This window comes from Microtus ochrogaster, linkage group LG2, assembly GCF_000317375.1.
Source record: "Microtus ochrogaster isolate Prairie Vole_2 linkage group LG2, MicOch1.0, whole genome shotgun sequence".
In the NCBI taxonomy this organism is placed as follows: domain Eukaryota; kingdom Metazoa; phylum Chordata; class Mammalia; order Rodentia; family Cricetidae; genus Microtus; species Microtus ochrogaster.
This window is the reverse complement of record NC_022028.1, coordinates 46140730-46160978: the sequence shown is the minus strand read 5'-3', so window position 1 is coordinate 46160978 and position 20249 is coordinate 46140730. Positions and strand designations below refer to the sequence as shown.

The 20249-nt window shown below is 46.4% G+C and overlaps 1 protein-coding gene across 1 annotated transcript in view; it reads right to left on the bottom strand.

The window, feature by feature from the left end:
• Positions 1–6489: 6489 nt before the first annotated feature.
• LOC101987057 (sodium/glucose cotransporter 1-like) overlaps positions 6490–20249 on the bottom strand; it is a 34349-nt gene continuing 20589 nt past the window's right edge. The window contains exons 11-14 of the mRNA XM_005360212.2: positions 15363–15531; positions 12094–12309; positions 9629–9731; positions 6490–6815 (exon numbers count right to left, since the gene is read on the bottom strand). Coding sequence (XP_005360269.1) covers positions 6490–6815; positions 9629–9731; positions 12094–12309; positions 15363–15531 — 814 coding nt within the window. The remainder of the gene's footprint in view (positions 6816–9628; positions 9732–12093; positions 12310–15362; positions 15532–20249) is intronic.

Here is a 20249-nt window from a genome sequence, read left to right as displayed (position 1 = left end):
CCAGGCTGGCCTCGAACTCACAGAGATCCGCCTGCCTCTGCCTCCCAAGAGCTGGGATTAAAGGCGTGTGCCACCACTGCCCAGCCAATGCACAATTTTAAACAGACAAACAAAAAAGAATTTTTTTAAGAGCTGGGGATACAGCTCTGATGTGGGATGTCCTTCTGTATATGTGTTGCTTTTATTGGTTGATGAATAAAGCTGTTTTGCCCAATGGTTTAGCAGAGTAAAGCCAGGTGGGAAATCCAAACAGAGATAGAGAGAGAGAGAGTAGGCAGAGTTGAGGAGATGCCACATAGCTGCTGAAAGAGTAACATGCTGCACCAGTAAGCCACAGCCTCACGGCAAAACACAGATGAATAGAAACGGGTTAATTTAAATAGTTAGAGCTAGAAGCCTAAGACATTGACCAAACAATTGTAACTGATAATAAGGCTTAGAGTAGTTATTTCATAAGTGGCTTCGGGAACAGGCAGGTGGAGAAAAACCAGTTCCGGGGGACCAGCTGAATGGGGACTCCTTCTAAATACACAGCTCTCAGAGGTAGAATACTTGCCCAACATGCATGAGGCCCTAGGTTCAAATCATCAGAGCTAACCCAAACAGCAACAAAACAACCTGCCTCAGGAAAGTGTGGGGATGCAGGGATAAGTTCAAGAAGACATCTGGTAGAATAACCAGGCAATTCAGTCTTCTCTGTCTCTCTCTGTCTTTCTCTCTCTCGTCTCTCTCTGTGTCTGTCTCTCTCTGAGGGTAAAAGATATTTCTTGCCAAAGAACTGAAACTCAGAAAGGAAATTAACCTGAGATAATCAAAAGCATAAATGTGGGCTAAGGATGGGTGAGGTGATAGTGTTAAATCTGTTCATCTTAAAGCAGACAGTTTTGATAGGCTCAGAGCTAGCAGACAGAAGTTACTGTCCTATCTAGTCCTCTGCGGCTGTTCAGTCCCAAAGACACACAGAGGCTTATATTAATTATAATCTGTTTGGCCCATTAGCTCTTACAACTTAAATTAATTCATAATTCTTATCTATGTTTAGCCACGTGGCTTGGTACCTTTTCTCAGTGAGGCGTTCTCATCTTGTTCCCTTTGCATCTGGCCGTTGACTAACTCTCTGCCTTTCCTCTTCCCAGAATTCTCCTAGTCTGTTTGCCCCACCTATACTTCCTGCCTGGCCACTGGCCAATCTGCATTTAATTAAACCAATATGAGTGACAAATCTTTACAGTACACAAGAGCATTCTCCCACAGCACCAGAAACCAGGTATTTTGAAATTAAACTGATGGAGGAAGCATTAGAGCAAAGTGAAGAAGTTTCTTTTATAGGTCTCAGGAGTTATTTGAGGCATCCATTGCCTTTGGGCTGGTAGAAGATGGGGGCTTGTTTGCACATTCCAAAAGTGTTATTAATACCATAAGGATGACTGTTAGGCCACACCCAGGGTTGAACAATGAACATACATACATACATACATACATACATACATACATACATACATACATATGTACATGTGTGTATGTATAAAGAATGTATTAAATCTGATTATGTTGAAATAGTAACAACAGCTGTCATATCTGAGAGGCTGAAAACCAGGTAGTTGCTCCATCCATGAGGCTGGTTACAAAGCAGTCCCAATACTGAAAACTGTTTTTTTTTTTTTTTTTTTTTTTTTTTGGTTTTTTGAGACAGGGTTTCTCTGTGGCTTTGGAGCCTGTCCTGGAACTAGCTCTGTAGACCAGGCTGGTCTCGAACTCACAGAGATCCGCCTGCCTCTGCCTCCCGAGTGCTGGGATTAAAGGCGTGCGCCACCACCGCCCTCTGAAAACTGTTTGACTGGAATCTTGAGCTCACCCGTGCTTGATCCGGGAATCCCCACTCCTCTCTCCAAACCCCTCCCTCTCAGAGAATCTCCAACAAAAAGAAAAGCTGCCAAAAGCCCAATTCCATATTCTTGGTGACCACTGCAGTGGCAGGGGCTCCTCCCTGGAAGTTGCCCAGGGCCCAGCCCCCACCTAAAGCATTATAATTGAGCACAAATCCAGTTTGTGGCAGACACACTATCACCTCCATGCCTACAGGATATTGAAGCTCCCTCCTTTAGTTTAGCCAAGAGATTTTCTCCTGCCCCTTCTCCCTCCCGCCTGAATGTCTGGGGGCTGGAGAACTCACTGGAAGTTGCTTTGATCAAAATAAACCTGTCCTTTTACTTTTTCAATTTGGCTTGATCTGGCTTACTGCGTCAGTGGAGAAACTTACTCTGGGGTACAGAAAACCTATTAACATACTGGAAGGCTCTTGAGAGTTGCTGGCCCTTAGTCAATGATGGAAACCTGAAATTGCTGGGTTTTTTTTTTCTTTTTTTCTTTTTTCAAAACGGGGTTTTTCAATAACTTTGGAGCCTGTCCTGGAACTAGCTCTAGTAGCCCAGGCTGGCCTTGAACTCACAGAGATCCACTTGCCTCTGCCCCCGAGTAAATTGTTGGGTTTTCTATTACCAAAAGAATCAGCAGCAGCAACACCAGGGTAAATCAACTCTGGAAAGAGGGAAAGCCAAGTAGGCAGATGGTGACCAATCTTCCTCCCCACTGCGACAGGGCAAGTCAGTCCAAAAGTTCCTCCATCAAGTGCATTTGATAAGGCCATTTCGGGTTTAAATAGAATTGGATCTCCTTGATGGAGAATCCCATTGAAAAATTAATCAGCTCGATTCTAGTATACTGGCTTTGCTAGGGTTTTATTGCTGTGAAGAGACACCATGATCACAGAAACTCTTACAAAGGAAAACACTTACTCTGGGCTGACTTACTGTTCAGAGGTTTAGTCCATCATCATCACGGTGGGAATGTAGTGACAGTTCTACATCTGGATCCCCAGGCAGCAGGAAGTGACAGTGGCACCCGGTCAGGCTTGAGCTTCTGAGACCTCGAAGCCCACCCCCTAGTGACACACTTCCTCCAACAAAGCCAAACCTACTCTAACAAGGCCACACCTCTTACCAGGGCCACTCCCTATGGATCTGTGAGGGCCATTTTCATTCAAGCGCCACAGATTCCGAAGTCAAAATTCCCTAGGTTCTGTTAAACTGCCTGCTGCGTGTGCAGAACCCCCTCCAGCTAACCGCTTATCTCAGCTTCTGTCAAATTGCTTGCCTCAAAGCCTGTCCCCTGTAGCTGCTAAGTAATAGGCCAGAAAATGCTTTCTGCTTCAAAATTCCTGTGCTCTGAACATTCGGGGCTTCACTTAGGTCTCAAATATTTGAGCATCGTCCTAGGCAGATGTAGTAGAGACTTCCAGCTGGCTATAGACAGTGTCTGCGCAGTCATCTCTGTGGGCTCCCCATAACAATGTGTTGGTATATATGACCCAAGGGTAGACTAGGAATGGATTTGAGAAAATGCTTATTGACATTAGTGTTACTAAACCATTTAGTAAGTTTCTTGTTGCAAGGGGCGACAGTAGCAAAGGAAGAATTAAATAACAAAAATTTAATTGCTAATGAAAGACCCAGATAAATCCGGATCCCTCCAGCAGAAAGAATAGAGCCAAAAATCTAGCAGGGAGAGAAGAACCAAAAATCTAGGCTAGCCAGTTCAGTGACTCTGTTCCAGGAACTAGCTGACCATAAAGAAAATGCTAGATTATAATCTTGAGTATAATCTTGAGAAACGGGGAGTTACCCCCTTCTGCTATCACTGCTATTTTCAGAATTTTCCAATGATCACTGGTATTTTTGGAATTTTCCAATGACGCCCTCCCTACCCCCTTTGGGTTGTGGTTTCTTCCCCTAAATACCTCCTCTCCCAGCTACTCTACCCCTGCGTGGGAAATGAGTTTCGGCCCCAGCACCCTGGTTCCTGTCAATAAACCTCTCCTGTCAATAAACCTTGTGTGATTGCAGCAAGGACGGTCTCTCATGAGTTCCTGGCGGGTGGTATTATCCTGAAACTTGAGTGAGAGTCTCCCCACTCCCGGGGTCTTTCACTAAGAGATGAATCTCAGAAAAAAATCTCAGGAATGTGGGGAGTTGGGGACAACAGAGTTGGGGGGACTTAGCTTCTTTTGATTATCTTGAACAGCCTGCAGAAGATCCCCTAAACCCTCAGGATTGTTGTAAATTCACATCAAGATGAGATCCCCCCCCCTCTCTCTGTGTGCAAGAAAAACTAAAAATCAAAGATAAAGAAGCAAGGTGAGAGGAAGAGAAGGTTGGAAGATATTTTAGGCTTTACTTTTAGTTGATAAACTCTAAAATTAATTTTTTACTTTAGCCTCTAACTTAACTCATATATTACTTTTGGAGAGCTTTTTATTATGTATTCCAACTTTACCAGTTTGAGCTTGTTTTCACAGATAGTTTACATTTTAATAAAGCAAGATGTCTGTGAAAGAAAAAAATATTTCATTTCCTAGGGGTTTATTAAGCACTCCGGATAAATAAATTTGGATATGGTTATGTCTAGATCTCCCTGTTTTTTCCCAAACGGGTTAATGATATCACACCCAAAGCCCCTAGACTACCTAGGGCAGATTATCTCTAAACATTGCCTCCTTTTGGAAACTTTCCCATATGTATACATTTGTTTCCCCTGAAAAGTTACCTGTCTGTGCTAACTAGGGAATGCATATTTCCGATCAAATCAACTTTCTCAGCTTTCACCCTAAAACGACTGCACTCGTTGGATCTCTGCTTATCCCATATGCTTATGCAAATGCAGCAGGTCTCAAGAAGCTGGATGACCAGATCCCTCATCTATGTCTTCCCAGGATAGCCTATACAGTTCCTTATGAGTCCGGATCGGGGTGTTTTCGCTGGGTTTCTCTATGAGGAGGTTCAGTGTCATGGGGTATTTCCATGACACCTCTTCAAGTGCCTCTTTTCACTCTCATTTTTGTTTTCCAAGACAGGGTTTCTCTGCATAGCCCTGGCTGTCTGAGAACTTGCTTTGTAGGCCAGGCTGGCCTCAAACTTGCAAAGATCTGTCTGCCTCTGCTTCCCAAGTTCTAGGATTAACGGTGTAAGCCACACTACCACTTACAATACAACAAAAAAACAAGAAAAACAAAACAGAAATGCCTTCAAGTTCCCCAAAATAATAAAATTCTGATACCAGGCTGCACAGCCAGAATCTAAATTATAAAATAATAAAATTCTGATACCAGGCTGCACAGCCAGAATCTAAATTATAAAATAATAAAATTATAAAATAATAAAATTCTGATACCAGGCTGCACAGCCAGAATCTAAATTATAAAATAATAAAATTCTGATACCAGACTGCACAGCCAGAATCTAAATTGCCTAAAGATCTGAAAGCAAACAAGCAAGCAAAATCAAATGTCTAGACCAAAATGCTTTCCGTGCAAATGAAACAGATAATGTTAATCACACTGGGTGAGAATAACACTGAAAAGGTCTCCGCCAACGCAATAATCAGAATCAGACCAAATCAAACTAAATTAGGAAAAGCCCAGGTTTAATGGATACCGATGTTCCCAGGTGTCCCTCCAGCGTCCCAGGGAGGACACAGAGAATGAAGACCAGAAAACCTCATGTTACAATGTAAATACCCCGTGAGAGTGGTCTTGAACAGTCTCTGGAGAGGGATTGTCTTTTGGTGGGCTGCCTTGGAGGTGGAGTCTGGACTGAGGCAACTCCCAGGGGAGGGAGCTTGGGATGGAACTTCCACCCAAACATTCTAGACTCTTTGGAGGTTTAGGAAATTCCTGTAGTGACATATAGCCCAGGAGTGTTTGGATGAGCTAAAACTGTTGGCTAAAAATAATCTCACCCATAGGCCCCTCTTCTACTATCAGACTTGGGGCATGACTAAGAGGGAGCTCCTAGGGAAGGGGCGTGCCCTCCCTCTGTCCTTAGGAATCAGTGAAGCAGAAGCTGACTGAAGGTAAATGGTATGAGGCCAGGTCTCTTAGAACAGCCCTTGACCCACTGAAGGAGGCAGCTGGCCTGCCTGAGTGGTCATCAGCACTGACCCAAAACCCCTGTGAGCAAAAGCCCACAGCAAGGGTGGGGCTGGACTTGCGCCATTGTTGCCATTTCAGCAGGGCTGTGCCTTCAGGATAAGCAGAGAGCAAAGCAATACAGAGTGGGGACAGGAAAGAGGTGCCAACATTTTGATATAAGCAAAGTGTGTGTGTGTGTGTGTGTGTGTGTGTGTGTGTGTGTGTGTGTGTGTGAAAACTCAAAACCATCAGAGATAAGAATCAAACATTAAATTTAAAGGAAATCCAGCGCTTATGCAGTGCAGTCGTTTAGAGAACATGACTCGCCTCCGAGAGGAGCAGATGTTTCCAGCGGCATAGTTTCTCTTGTCCACACCTGCCCCGCAGCTGTTCGTGCTTGATGGCCACACCGAGAGCTTGTTTCCACTGGTGTGGTCCTTGGCCCCAGACTATCGGGTCTCTAAAGGAGACCTTTTATCCCTTTATGATGATGCCGTCTGGGAAAGGCAGCAGCTTGGAAGTCGTCAAGCATAGTAGACGTGAACAAACGTCAGAAGCGCAAACAACAGGATCCCGATGGCATCCACGACTCTCTTCCAGAAGGGGCTCTCTGGTATGTCCTTCCAGTCTTTCATCTTCTCTTGGTGTTCCTCGCTCTTTCTAGTTGCCATTCTCTTGGCCAGAATCTCCAAGCTGACGGATGTGTCACTGGACCCCATCTGCTCCCAGGTTGCCTTTCTCTTCTCCTCGGTGGTATTCTCAGGGCCTATCTTGGTTTTTGCCTGTGCGTCAAGACCACAGAACAAGTCCCAGAACTTCCAGAAGCAGGTATTGGTCTCCCCAAACATGCCTAGAAGAAAGGGAGAAGGTCAAGGGGACAAGCAGGCTCTAATTCAGAAGGTAGGACTTGATGGGGAGGCCCACCTCGGCAGAATGAAGTTCTTTGGCCATCGTATATGAAAGTCCATTGTCACCTAACCCAAGGACAGTTCTCAGAGAAAACAGCTAAAATAGAGGGTGAAAAGGGGCTTAGGAGGCCTTGAGGAGGCGGAAAGCTCAGAGTTGTGCCCACATGGTCTTGATTAGGGAGCCTGCGTGTTACAGAAATGTAACTCACTATGTTACATATGTCAGTACGCTGTTACAATGTCATTCTCCATTACTGCCGGTCTAGGGCAGTTGGAAGCTGCGCCTCTGGGTACACCCTCCTGTGATATCATTATGTTTTGGAGGACACAGGAAACCCTGTGATTCCTGGAAGCGGACATCATTCTCTTCGATGACATCTGGGGCGTGTCTTCTCCAGGAAGCTCCAGTCCTTGGCTTGGCCGGCAGAGCATCTGCAGCTACCTGGGCCCTGGAGGAGCATCTTATGGCCGTCCTGAAGGGAAGCCTAGTAACTTCAGAAGGCTGCCATTCCTTTCTCTAAGACTCCCAACTGGAGCTGCACATTACCCCAGCGTCTGTCTGCACTGATGGTGCAGGCTGGCCCCTTGGAGCCTGTGCTGGCCACGATCAGTACCGTGTTAAGCTCTATCCCACTATTCTGAACCCAGGCACTGCCTAGAATGTGACCTTCCAGTTACGCCTGGGGATAGGACAGCTCCATTTCAGTCAGAGCTGGATCCCAGCTGCTGTGCTGTGACATCCGAGGTCTCATCACTGAACAGCCCCTGAGTCACCCATGTCTCCTGCCTCCTGTCCCTACAGCTGGGGCTGGAGAAGCTCAGGGACAGTGGAACTGTCAGTCAGAGATAAAGTGGTCTCCATTACAAGGTGAAAGACCAGTCAGTGACATGGTTATCTCATACTGTGGCTGAGAGTCCTGATCACCAGCCATGCTGTGGCTTCTGCTCTTAAATGCTCATGGTATTGCTTTATCACGCAGTGCCCAGGAGCGCACGGGCTGCAGGGAGAGGCACGGAAGACGTGCTGGAAAGTCAACTAGAAATTCAACCTCAGCCCAAGGCACCTAACAGTGAGACTGTATGGTGAGCCCCCGACTGTCTTGGGCTGAGAGCGAGAGCACACATTTTGAGGCAGCGTGCATCCTGGCTCTCTCACTGACTGGTTGGTTCCCTGACCGCTAAGCGCCCTGTCTCGCCAACTCTAAAATGGGACTTATTCCAGCTTGCTTCTGTTGCTATGATAAAATACTGACCAAAGAAACTTGGGGGAGGAAAGGATTTGCTTCCGCTTATAGGTTTCAGTCCGTTGTTGAGGGGAGTCAGGGTGGCGGTTCAAGGCAGGAGCATCAATCAGGAACCATAGAGGGATGCTGCTTACTTGTTTGCTCCCAGCCTCACATTCAGCCACGGTACCCAACCCAGGACCACCGGCCCAGGGGTGATGCTGCCCAACAGTGACCTTGGTCTTCCCATGTCAATCAATAATACAAAGACTGCCCCCAGAGACACGCACACAGGCCAGTCTGATCTAGGTAATTCCTGAGTTGAGGTTCTCTCTTTCTGGGTGGCTCTGGGTTGTAACAACTCGATAGTTGGAGCTGACCGTTGATAAGCACACCTGCCCCAGATAAGTGTATTCTGATGGACTCTGGCACCAAGTTCCAGCCCCTTAGGAAAAGGAAAGCCACCAGCAGCAGGAACGGGGAGGATCTTGAAACATGGGGCGTTGTGCCCAGCACAACTGACTGCCATCCCATAGAAGTCCGCAGTCCAGCCCTACCAGGATACCCGTCTTGCAATGGAGGATGCGCCAAGCCTCTCAGGACTCTGAACCTCCCCAGCAGGAATGAGCAGGCGACCGGCAGCTCTACCTCCTCCCAGCCTGACCTACTCTCTACTTTCTTTACTCTCACAACCTCATAGCCTGGAGCTACTCTCTGTCCCAGACTCAAGCCTAACCTCCACATCTTCATCCCTATCTGTGGCAGTGGCTTTGAGAAGTTCAAACCATCAGACTCACTCCTGGATCCTGTGGACCTGCAGGCTCTTTTTCCGATGCTATTTGATGAAAATCTCACCCTCAGCCCCCCCCCCCTTCTCTCCCTCTCTCCCTATCTCTGCTTCCTTGGACTGAAACTTAGCTCTGTCACCCAGATCTACATCCAGGAGGGAAAGTCCTCCCTCCCTCCCTCCCTCCCTCCCTCCCTCCTTGCCCTTCTCAGGAGCCTCTGGTTTGGAATCCTGTACTATTGCCCTTCTTCTTCACACTCTGCTTCCCCTTGAGCACCGCGTGCCCATTTGCTCTGTCTGTGGAGCAGAACCCAAGGGCTGGTTCCTGAGACTTCACCTTCGCTCATCAGCCTTGCTGTGAAATGTTTCTAGAAGGCCAGACATTCTTGGGTTCCTGCCCCCTGGCCTGTGCCTCCTCATCACCTGGCTTTCCCCTTACTTTGGCCTAATTTCTTTCTTTTTTTCCCTCCCCCTAGGATCTACCTGGCCTCATAAACTCCTTGGGCAAACAAGCCCAGGAAGCATTTTAGGGGGAAGAAAGCGAGCGCTTCTGTCCAAAAGAATGTTTCTAAGGCTAAGAATGGGGTAGGGAGTGCTTGGGGCAACTGACCCGGCTTCAGGATCCACCCAGGACGGCTTCCCACAACTGTTGGTGATCTTGGTGGCTTAGGAGGTGCTGGAGGAGCTGACCAGGCTTCAGGATCCACCCAGGATGGCTTCTCACAGGGTGGATGGTCTTCCCTACCTTGCTGGAATGTGGAACTGGGGAAGACCTTCCATCTCATCTCCTTTCCTAAAGTCACCCTCCTCTGTTGGCTGTTGCGTAAACTCCAGCAGAGACCATGGAGCTGATGTGGAGAGAGCAGGACGGGAGGGTGTCACCATGGGACCTTGGCCTGCAATCGTGTATCACCACAATCTACAGGCAGGAGCCATGACCCAGGAGGCTGAAGAGGGAGATGCTGGCTAGACATTAACAGAAGGTGGAAGTTAGGTCAGAGGGGACATGACGGGAGTAGGGAAGCCTCGGTTTATGCTTTGATTCAGGTCGTATGTAATTGCATGATCTTAGTTAGTACTGTAGCACAACCTGTCAGTGTTCTTCAGCCTAATCCAAAGTTGGAGACAATGAGTTCAGGGCTCTCCCTGTTGGGAGGAGGGCCAGGAACATGCATTTCTCACACCTGGAGGATAGAAGAAGCAACCCACCACTTTTTTTTTTTCGAGACAGGGTTTCTCTGAGTAGCTTTAGCTGTCCTGGAACTTGCTCTGTAGACCAGGCTGGCCTTGAACTTACAGAGATCTACCTGCCCTTGCCTCCCAAGTGTTGGGATTAAAGGTGTGTGCCACCACCATCTGACACTGATTAATTTTTATTTGATGTGCATTGATATCTGCTTGTTTTATGTGCATTGATGTTTTGCCAGCATGTATGTACGTGTGAGGGTGTCAGATCCCCTGGAACTGGAGTTACAGACAGCTGCCATGTAGGTGGTGGGAACTGAACCTGGGTCCTCTGGAAGAGGAGACAAGCGCTTTTAACCACTGAGCCATCTCTCCAACCCCTACCCACCGCTTCTGGTCCACCTCTTCCAGCAGTGTGGAAGAGTGCTGATATCTCACTGAACAGGGCATCATGAAAGATGGGAGCTGCTGTTATCTCAGAAGCCCTCCTTTGGACACTCTCCCTTAGAGAGCAGTAACACAAGCTAGGAGAGCTGGATCCCCCTGCTGGATCCCAAGAAAGAGCTTCCCTGCTCAAGTTCAATATCGTATCTTCACTATATTCACCAAGGAGCGCTCCCTTTCCTTTCCTAACCATTTCTTTGAAGAATATTTTTGGTGGGCTGGAGGCATCGCTCATTGTTAAGACCACCTGGTTAGCATGCACAAAGCCCTGGCTGTGATCCCCAGCACCACGTATTTGGCACGGTGACCTGATGACACTCTGTGTGCACATTTCACTTCCCCAGCAACCCTGCAGCCTCTCGTGAAGGAGGCTCTGGGTGTGGGGAGGGGCTTGTGCTCAATCCTGTGCCGTATCTTTGGGCTCCTGAGCTCATCTGAGTTGAAGGCAGAGTGCCATCTCTCCAGGTTATGTGATCAGAGGTTCTGTGTTGGGAGGGTTCAGGCCAAGGCAGGGCTCTTCATCACTGACCCTCTCAGGTCCCTCCCCCCTAGAGAGTTCATCAAGTTCACCAAGCCTGTGGGGCAGACAGGAGAGACGCTCAGAACATACTAAGCTGACAGACTGAGGAATGGACATGAGGACAGAAAAGAATGCCAACAAGATGAAGGAGGAAGAGCCTGGGGATAGCAAATGGCCACCCGCGGCCCCTTGCTGGTTCACTGATGATGCAGGGATGCAAGCATCCTGGTCTTCCACATGGGCTGTCCCTCTTCCGAGTGGGCTGCGTGTGGAAGAAGAGAGAATGTGTATAATGGAGAAGTGGGGGAGACTGGGGACACCTGAGGCTTCCAGGCTTCCAGAGAGGCTCAGCTTGGGTTTTTTTGTTTTTTGGGGGGCTTGGGTTTGTTTTGTTTTGTTTTTAAATAGGTTTTTGCTAAGTAACCTGCCTTGGAATTTGCTACCCACCCAGCTACCCTAACTTGCAATACCTCCACCTCCATCATCTCTAGCTCGACTTTTGATAATAGCGTTCACCCTTTTGTTCAGACTAAGTAAAGCTGCAAGCAAGGCATCCCCATCCCCATCTGTGCTGCTCCCTCCTGAATGTCAGGTGGGTGCCTGGGACCCCCACTCTGGCCAACACCAATTCCTTGTTGTGCTAGGGTATCAAACAAAGTGGATGACAAAGTGGAGCCCATTCAGGCTTTGGAACCTAATAAGGACACTCAGTAGTTTCATTTTCTTAGACAAATTATTTAACTTCTCTGATCCCAAGCTCTCTAATAAATAGATAAAAACAGATGGCTGGCATTTGCGTGCTGGCGGAGTAGGAAAGGGCTTGAAGCCTAACTCTCAAACTAAGAGGTGTATAATGATCAATTGTTGCTTATTATCCTGTTGGTGGTGCTGGGGACATCAAGGTTTTAAGGCAGGATCCTTTCTGTGGTATTTTGCCTATTTCTGATCTACCCCACCCCGTTCATGATCCCGTTTTCATGAATCCAGGCATTCCTCCCTCATTTGTGATTTACCATTCATCCCCGGAACTCTTCCCAGAGCATCCTAACAGCGACACTTACGTGCACATCCGAAATTGGTTTGGTGGCTAAGGAGACGGCCAGTGTGGTAAGGAGAGTGACCAGGAAGAGGAAGAAGCCGAAATAGAGGTAATGGAGGCCACAGATGAGAGTGGAGCACGCGCGGCCTCCCTCACAGGTCGAGGGTCCAAAGAAAAACTCAGCCAGCAGTCGAAAGGCTCCGATGGCGGTTCCCAAAACCAGCCCCCAGAAGGCACCCTGCCAAAGAATCCAGACAAGAGTTACAGGGGCAGAGGGAGATAAGACAGAGTGGCATCTTCCTCCCCTTGCTGACGAGCTGCATTCTAGGGTTGCTTTGGTTGAAAAGAGGGCACTGATACCATACAGCCGAGGGTCTTAGCAAGGGCGGGGACGCCAGACCCTGGCACTGTCTTTTAGTCAAACAGGGAACTTAGGAAACTTTGGAAACAGTTTTAACTGAGACCACAAGTAGACATCTCAAACTGTGTCCATAAAACGAGCTTCATCTTCCCTGTTTCCCTAAGTGACAGCCCAGCTCCAAGATGCTCGAGTCTGGCTTGAGTCAAACCCCGGAGGTGCCTCGAGCTCTTCCCTTTCCATGCTGTTCTGCCATTATCCCACAGCCAATACTGTTGGCCTCTGCTTCCAAAATCTGTCCAGAAACCAGTCCCTTACCATGACCCTCACCCCCATCTTCCCTTTTTTGGGGCGCGCGCGCGGGGGGGTGTGCATCTTGTTCCTAACTGTCCACAGGCTCTGCAGGTTCTTCTACTAGAGAACACCAAGCCTCTACCGGGACCCTCCAGCGACATCTCAGCCCCTGCCATCAGGATCAAGCCTCATCCCTGCATCATGGCTGACCTCACCTAGCACCACTACTGCCCACTTGGTCACTGGGTTCCTTCCTTCTCAGCCTGCTTCTGCATCCGCAAGCTGCCTACTTTGCTTCTGACTTGAATTCTGGCACTTGCCCTTTCTTTCTGCTGAGAATTCTCCCCACACATTGGTATTTCTGGCCTTGATTCTGGGCCACGTCCTTAGCAGGGGTTTCCTGCTGAGCTGTGTCCTTGTTTGTCTCACACTCACTGTCTCCCTTACAGCTTCCTTGACTTTTTTATATTCTTTTAAAAATATTTCAGATTATTTACTTATGTATTTTATGCATATATCCATGCATGCCAGAAGAGGGCGCCAGATCCCATGTTAGATGGCTGTGAGCCACCATGTGATTGCTGGGAATTAAATTCAGGACCTCCAGAAAAGCAGCCAGAGCTTTTAACTGCTAAGCCATCTCTCCAGCCCTCATTTTTTAAATATTTATTTTTATTACTTTTAATTATGTGTATGTGCCTGTCTTACTCATGGTTACTGTTGCTATGATGAAACACCATGACCAAAAGCAAGTTGAGGAATGGGTTTGTTTGGCTTACACTTCCACATTGTGGCCCATCATTGAAGAAAGTCAGGACAGGAACTCAAGCAAGGCAGGAACCTGGAGGCAGGAGCTGATGCAGAGACCATGGAGGAGTGCTTCCCCTGGCTTGCTCAGCCTGCTTTCTTAGAGAACCCAGGACCACCAGCCTTGGGATGGCACCACCCACAATGGGCTGGGCCTTCTCCCATCAATCACTAATTAAGAAAATGCCCTACAAGCTTGCATATATCCTGATCTTAGGGAGACATTTTCTTAATTGAGGCTCCCTTCTCCCTGATGACTGCTCCTGTCAAGTCGACATAAAATTAGCAAATGTATAGTGTAAAGTAAAGCCTTAGTGCCCGGCTTTAAGGGAAGTGTATAGTAAGGCCTCTGCAACTGGCTTTGAGAGAAATGTTTCAGCAAAGTCTTTGCTATGTTTGGGTTGATCAGTAGAGGTTGGGAGATTGTTTCGAGACTGTTTAGACCTTGAAGAGATGTTGTTTCTCTGGAGTCTGCACTTGGCTCTTGTGAGAGCTGGAGTTTGCTGCTGTACTGACCTTGATCCAAAGACACTCCTGGCAAACAAGGAATTCTTACCTTTGCTTAGGGCCATAATCAAAATGAGCTGAGATGTGTGCGGGCTGTCCACTCTCAAGGGCAGCAAAAACAAGATGACTTTTGTTAGTTGGAGCGTTTCCCACCAACTTTTCCCTATTCATCTTCTATGTGTTTGAATAAAGTAACAGAGTGAGCTAGCTGGGTGTCAGTCTTCTCTAAGAAGGCTGAACCCCTCTGCTCCTTCTCTCTACTGTGGCGCCTACGACGGACAGGGAACCATGCAAACGCTCTTAACAAGTGAAGCTGTCTCTCTCACCTCACCCCACCCTACCCTACCTCATATTCTTTTAAATTCTCTGTGTTGCTACCACAAAGATTTATCTGCTCATTCGGTGTCCTCCCCCCCCCCCATTAGACTGACTACTTTATAACCAGACTAGATAAGGGCTGGAGAGTTGTATCTAGAGACTCTTCTCAAGCTGGGTGGTGTAAAACAGGATGTGAGTGTAGGAAGCATCTTAGAGAAAAGCCTCAGCCTCAGGCCAGGCAGCCCACAGCAGTCACTTCCTGAAGGAGAAGTGCAGAAAGCAGGTGACTACACCATAACGCTGGGTAGGAGAGGGGGCTGGAAAAAGTGCTTGAGGTTAATAGAGGAATTGGAAAGTACGATACACCTGCATCCTTGAGCCAGGGACAGCAGGAGAGCTCCAGGGATGTCCCCATGTCCCCAGACCCTTGTCATCAGAAAGAGACAGACTTCCGTAACTGCTTCCCCTTCCTGCCCATCCCTTTCCAAGGAGAGCAAAGTGAAGCAACTCCGGGGACCAAGATACTCCTCTGACACTGTTGCTACTGAGTTAAGTCTTTGTGACCTGGGTAGACTTTGTGACTGGGTATCGAAGCTCATGCTGGCCTCCAGACTCCCTCGGTGTCACAAGGATCTGTCACACATCTCAGAGTCCATGTTAGCATCTTAGCCCTTCTCACCTCCTCCCCCACCCTAAACTCCCTCCAGCTCCTGTGGGCTTCCTTCCCTAGCTACTCATTCTCTTTATAACCCTGCTATTCTTGCAACTCTCTCTCTCTCTCTCTCTCTCTCTCTCTCTCTCTCTCTCTCTCTCTCCTGCGATGTTCAATCTACTTCTTTCTCTCTCTCTGTTCTGGACTCTTCTAGATGCCTCTGCTCTCATATCTATAAAAAACCTTCCCTTTAACCAAATGATGTCCTCAGGTGAACTCTTGATACTTGAGACCTCCCTAAGGCAGCTCTTATCTTAGAAGACAGCCCCTCACACCGTTCCACGCGAGTACCCACCTGCTCGTTGACTCTCTTGCAAAATACAGAGAGCAGAAAGACAGCAGCCACACTCGGTGTCAGGCAGCTCTTGAGAACCTGCATGTACTCAAACAGTGCCTCACTGGAGACCATTTCTATAGTGGGGATCCAGACAATGGTGACGGAGAGCAAGATTATAACAAAAAATCTGTGAATTAAACCAATACCCAGTGATGAGTTGAAGATATTTTTTATCCTGCAAATCCTAACCAGTAGCTTTTCCTTAGTTGCTTATATAGATAATTATTACTACTATTGTTGCAATTATGGTCTATTTTAAGGAAAGTTGTAGTGTGAATTCCAATTGGTCTTAATAATAAAAACCCAGAGTCAGATATAGGGATAAAAGTTGAAAGATCAGAGAAACAGAGTCTCCAATCACTACCTCTTACCTCTACCAAATCCTGAGACCAAATGGGTGATCGTGTCTCTAGGAATCTTCAGACTGAGTGCACTGAGCTCCTGTCTCAACTATATTCCTCTCTCTGCCCAGCCATATCCCTTCCTCTCTCCACCTTCCTAGTACTGGGATTAAAGGCATGGGACTCCCAAGTACTTGGATTAAAGGTGTGAACCATCACTACCTGGTTCTTTCTCTCTTTTTACACTGGATCAATCTCAAGTAACCCAGGGTGTCCTTGACTTCACAAAGATTCTTCTGTCTCTGCCTCCTGAGTGTTGGGATCAAAGGTGTGTGCCACCACTGCCCATCCTCTATGGCTAACTAGTGCCTTAGCTCCACACTTTGAACTTTGGGCAAGCTTTATTTGTTAGATCACAAAGAAAATACCACCCCAGAAAGTTTCATGGCCAGCTGAGAATTTCTATTCTCCAGTGTTTGGAAGAAAAGTACTATAAATGTCTAGTAGATCTATTTGATATATGATGTCATTTAAATCAGATGTCTCAGTCTATTATTTGTTGGATTGAACTGTCTGTAGAGAGACTGGACTATTGGGGTCACCTACATCAGTAAGTTGGGACTAACCTGATTCTTTACCTCAGGGGTGTTTGTTTATAAAGTTGAGCTCATCAGGATTCATCTCCTGATCATTATGAAATGACTTTCTTCATCCTCTTGGATTAATTTCGGTGTCAAGTCTATTTTGTTTGAATAGTAATACCTGCTTAATCCCTAGTTCCAATTGCTTCCAATGCCTTTTTCGAGTCTTTCACATAGCATAGTATGTATCTCGGTGGTACAATACATTTTTGAGGCAATAAAGAGATAGGTCTTGTTGAGATTTTTTTTTTAAAAAAAAGATTTATTTATTTATTATCTACATAGTGTTCTGTCTGTCTGTATGCTTGCAGGCCAGAAGAGGGCACTAGATCTCATTACAGATGGCTGTGAGCCACCATGTGGTTGCTGGAAATTGAACTCAGGACCTCTGGAAGAGCAGTCAGTGCTGTTAACCTCTGAACCATCTCTCCAGCCCCTTGTTGAGATTTTTAACTCAATCTGCAGAGGGCGCTAGATCCGTGTATTCACAGGTATGCGCTAGGAAAACCAGAAATATTAAACACACAGGGTTGTCTCTTCAAAGGAAGAGGTGTATAGCCACATCTGGATTCCCCAGACTCTTGTTTATTTCAGCCATTCTCTCGAGACCCTTATCTTGAGCACTGTTTCTCCGTCAATAGAATGCATCTCTATGGGAGATATCACAGGTACTTTACAAATGACAACAGAGGCTCGTCAATAGTCTGGTGACCTTTGCACTGTCTATATAACCAAGACCACACCAGATCCTCCCCCAAGACCCTTTAAGATGTCATAGGTAGTCAATCTATAGAACACATTGTACTGACTAATTTTGTTTGTCAACTTGACAAAAACAAGAGTCACCAGAGAGGAAGGAGCCTCAGTTGAGGAAATGCTTCCATGAGAGCCAACTGTAGGGCATTTTCTGAATGAATGATCGATGGGGAAGGGCACAGCCCATGGTGGGTGGTGCCATCCCTGGGATTGTGGTCCTATATACTTAGTGTTTTAACTGCAATATAATGTGGGGAGGATTGACTTCTATATTTCATTCAGCTATTTGTGTTTTCCTGAAACTCATTTAAGAGCTCTTTGAACATAATTATAATCATTCTTTTGAATTCTTAGTTTGGAATTTCATCGGCTCCGTGCTCACCAGATGCCTAGTGATTCTTCGGAGGAATCGCATTGCCTTGCTTTTTCATGTTTCCTATGTTTTTATGTCCAGCCTTGTGCATTTGGAGCTGAGCCACAAAGTTCAGTCACAGGTGTTCTTTCCACGGAAGTGTTCACAGTGTTCACGAGGGACTAGATCACAGCACAGCTGTGGTCTCTCTTTCCTCTTGAAAACCACCACCGGGGGCACCAGACTAAATTCTCAGTATTCCGCTGAGAGTAGAATCCTGCTTGCTGGTTCCAGTCTCACATCTCTTAGCATTCCTTCCTAAGCTCTCAGAAATGCCTGCCACCCCCAGTCAGGTCATAGGCTGGTCAGTCACAACTGAGCAGGTGTGCTACTTGGAACCTGAGTCTGCGTTCCCCTCCAGACTCTGGTTTGGATCAGCTCTTCTCCTCTCTGAAGAGAATACTTCACGGTTCCTATCCAACATGTCTTCCCCCACATTCTAAAGGAATCCGGCAGGCCAAGTTGCAACATTTAATGTTGTAAAACTTGTTCTTGGTTTCCTGAAGGTCTGGCTCAGGAAAGTCTATGGCTGCCAATTCACCAACCCAATAGGGGTCTTTTTAAAATATTGTCTCATTGTTGCTCCAGGTAAGTGCCGGGAGGTTTTTAATTACTAAGCCATTTGTCTTATATTGAAAAGGAAATCACCTCAAGGAACATGCAATTGGTTTAAATAAATAAATACAATCATAAAATCTTAACCATTTAACTCAAGTGTTTAGTCTCCGTACAGTTCATAAAATATCTTTTATAAATCTGGTCTTCTAAATGCCACCCCCACTAATTTTTTAACTTAACCACCTGTTGTCTTCTTCCCATCTTTTCTGGTTTAATTTGAACTTCTCAAATAATGTATTGGTCTCTATTTTCCTTCTATTAACTTGCTAAACCTTCTTTTGTTTTTTGGGTTTTCTGATTTTGTTTTTTGAGACAGGGCTTCTCTGTGTAGCTTATGGAGCCTGTCCTGGAACTTGCTCTGTAGACCAGGCTGTCCTTGAACTCATAGAGATCCACCTGCCTCTGCCTCCCAAGTGCTGGGATTAAAAGTATGTGCCACCACTACCCAGCTTCCTTTTCTTTTTTCTTTTCTTTTTTTGTCTATACAATCTTTTTTAAAATATTTATTTATTTATTTATTATGTATACAATATTCTGTCTGTGTGTACGCCTGCTGGCCAGAAGAGGGCACCAGACCTCATTACAGATGGTTGTTAGCCACCATGTGGTTTTGGGAATTGAACTCAGGACCTTTGAAAGAGCAGGCAATGTTCTTAACCTCTGAGCCATCTCTCCAGCCCTGTCTATACACTCTTGAACTACTCTCTTATTGCTTAATTTAGGACTAAATGCATTATTGATATACTCTGGCCCAAATTTTACTTTTATGTATCTCTAATATCTCTAGCTAGAACCTTAGAACAATTGAGCTTCGCATAGCCTCCTCTCATTCTCTCATATTTTATCTAGCAACATAAAACTGAAATCTTGGGCTGGAAAGAGGGTTCCACGAGTAAAGAACATGCCACACGAGTGTGGAGGCTGGAGTCTAGATTCCCAGAACCCACATAAAAAAACTACATGGGCTTAGCAATACACCTGTAATCCCAGTGTGGAGGAGGAGGAAATGGGAAACTCCTGGATCAAACTGACTATCCAGGCTAGCAAAAGGGGTGAGCTCTGCATATCCTGCTAGTTCGTGCTTCAGTGTGCATGGTAAGAGAGACTGAGGACTAACCGCATCAGCCTCACATACATGTGAGCAAACACGTGTGCGCACTATTCACACACACACACGTGCAAAAACACCTTATTTTTGACAAAGCCAAAAATACACAATGTAGGAAAGACAACATCTCCAATAAATGGCTCTCGTCAAACTAGATGCTAGATACAAAGAGATCCATATTTATCGCCCTGCCCAAAGTTCAACTCCAAAAGCATCGAGAACCGAAATGTGAGACCAGACACCTGAACCTGATAGAACTGAAGGTGAGAAACAAGACTTTAAATCACCAAGACCCGCAGCTGGACAATATGGAGAGAGCGGGAGAGTTTGGAGCACTCAGTCTTGGATGGGATACCTTCATCAAGCCCTGCCCTCAGGCTCAGGGATGTATGTGGAAGAGGAGGCAGCCAGAGAGGATGGCCTCCAAGGAAACAGTGTCCTCCAGACACAACAGCACAGATGAACATACAAGCTCACAGAGACTGTAGCAATACACACAGGGTCTACACGGTTCAATCCAGATGGGGTTCCAGCACGCAGAGGTCAAGGTAGACACTGGTTTCCACCCCTAACCGAGAAGCTATCTGCATCTGACACCTGCTTACAAAGGAACACCAGGTTTCTCCAATGGAGTCTCCCCGGGTCTATTCACTATATTTAGAGTCAGCCCGGGCCCAGCAGCAGACGGTCAACACAAAAGGGACTCAGCTGTGCTTTTTAGACTTCTTGTTTCATTTTGCTTTGTTTGGGCATTTTTTTTTGTCTTATTTTTTTTTGCCTGTATATGTTTGTTTCCTTTTTGTGTCTTTTTTATTTGTTTGTTTGTTTGTTTGTTTGTTTTTTGTATGTTTGTGTTTCTTGGTGGTTTTTTTGGTTTGAATGAAAAACTTTTTTCCATTAAAAGAAAGAAAAGCCAGGCGATGGTGGCGCACGCCTTTAATCCCAGCACTCGGGAGGCAGAGGCAGGTG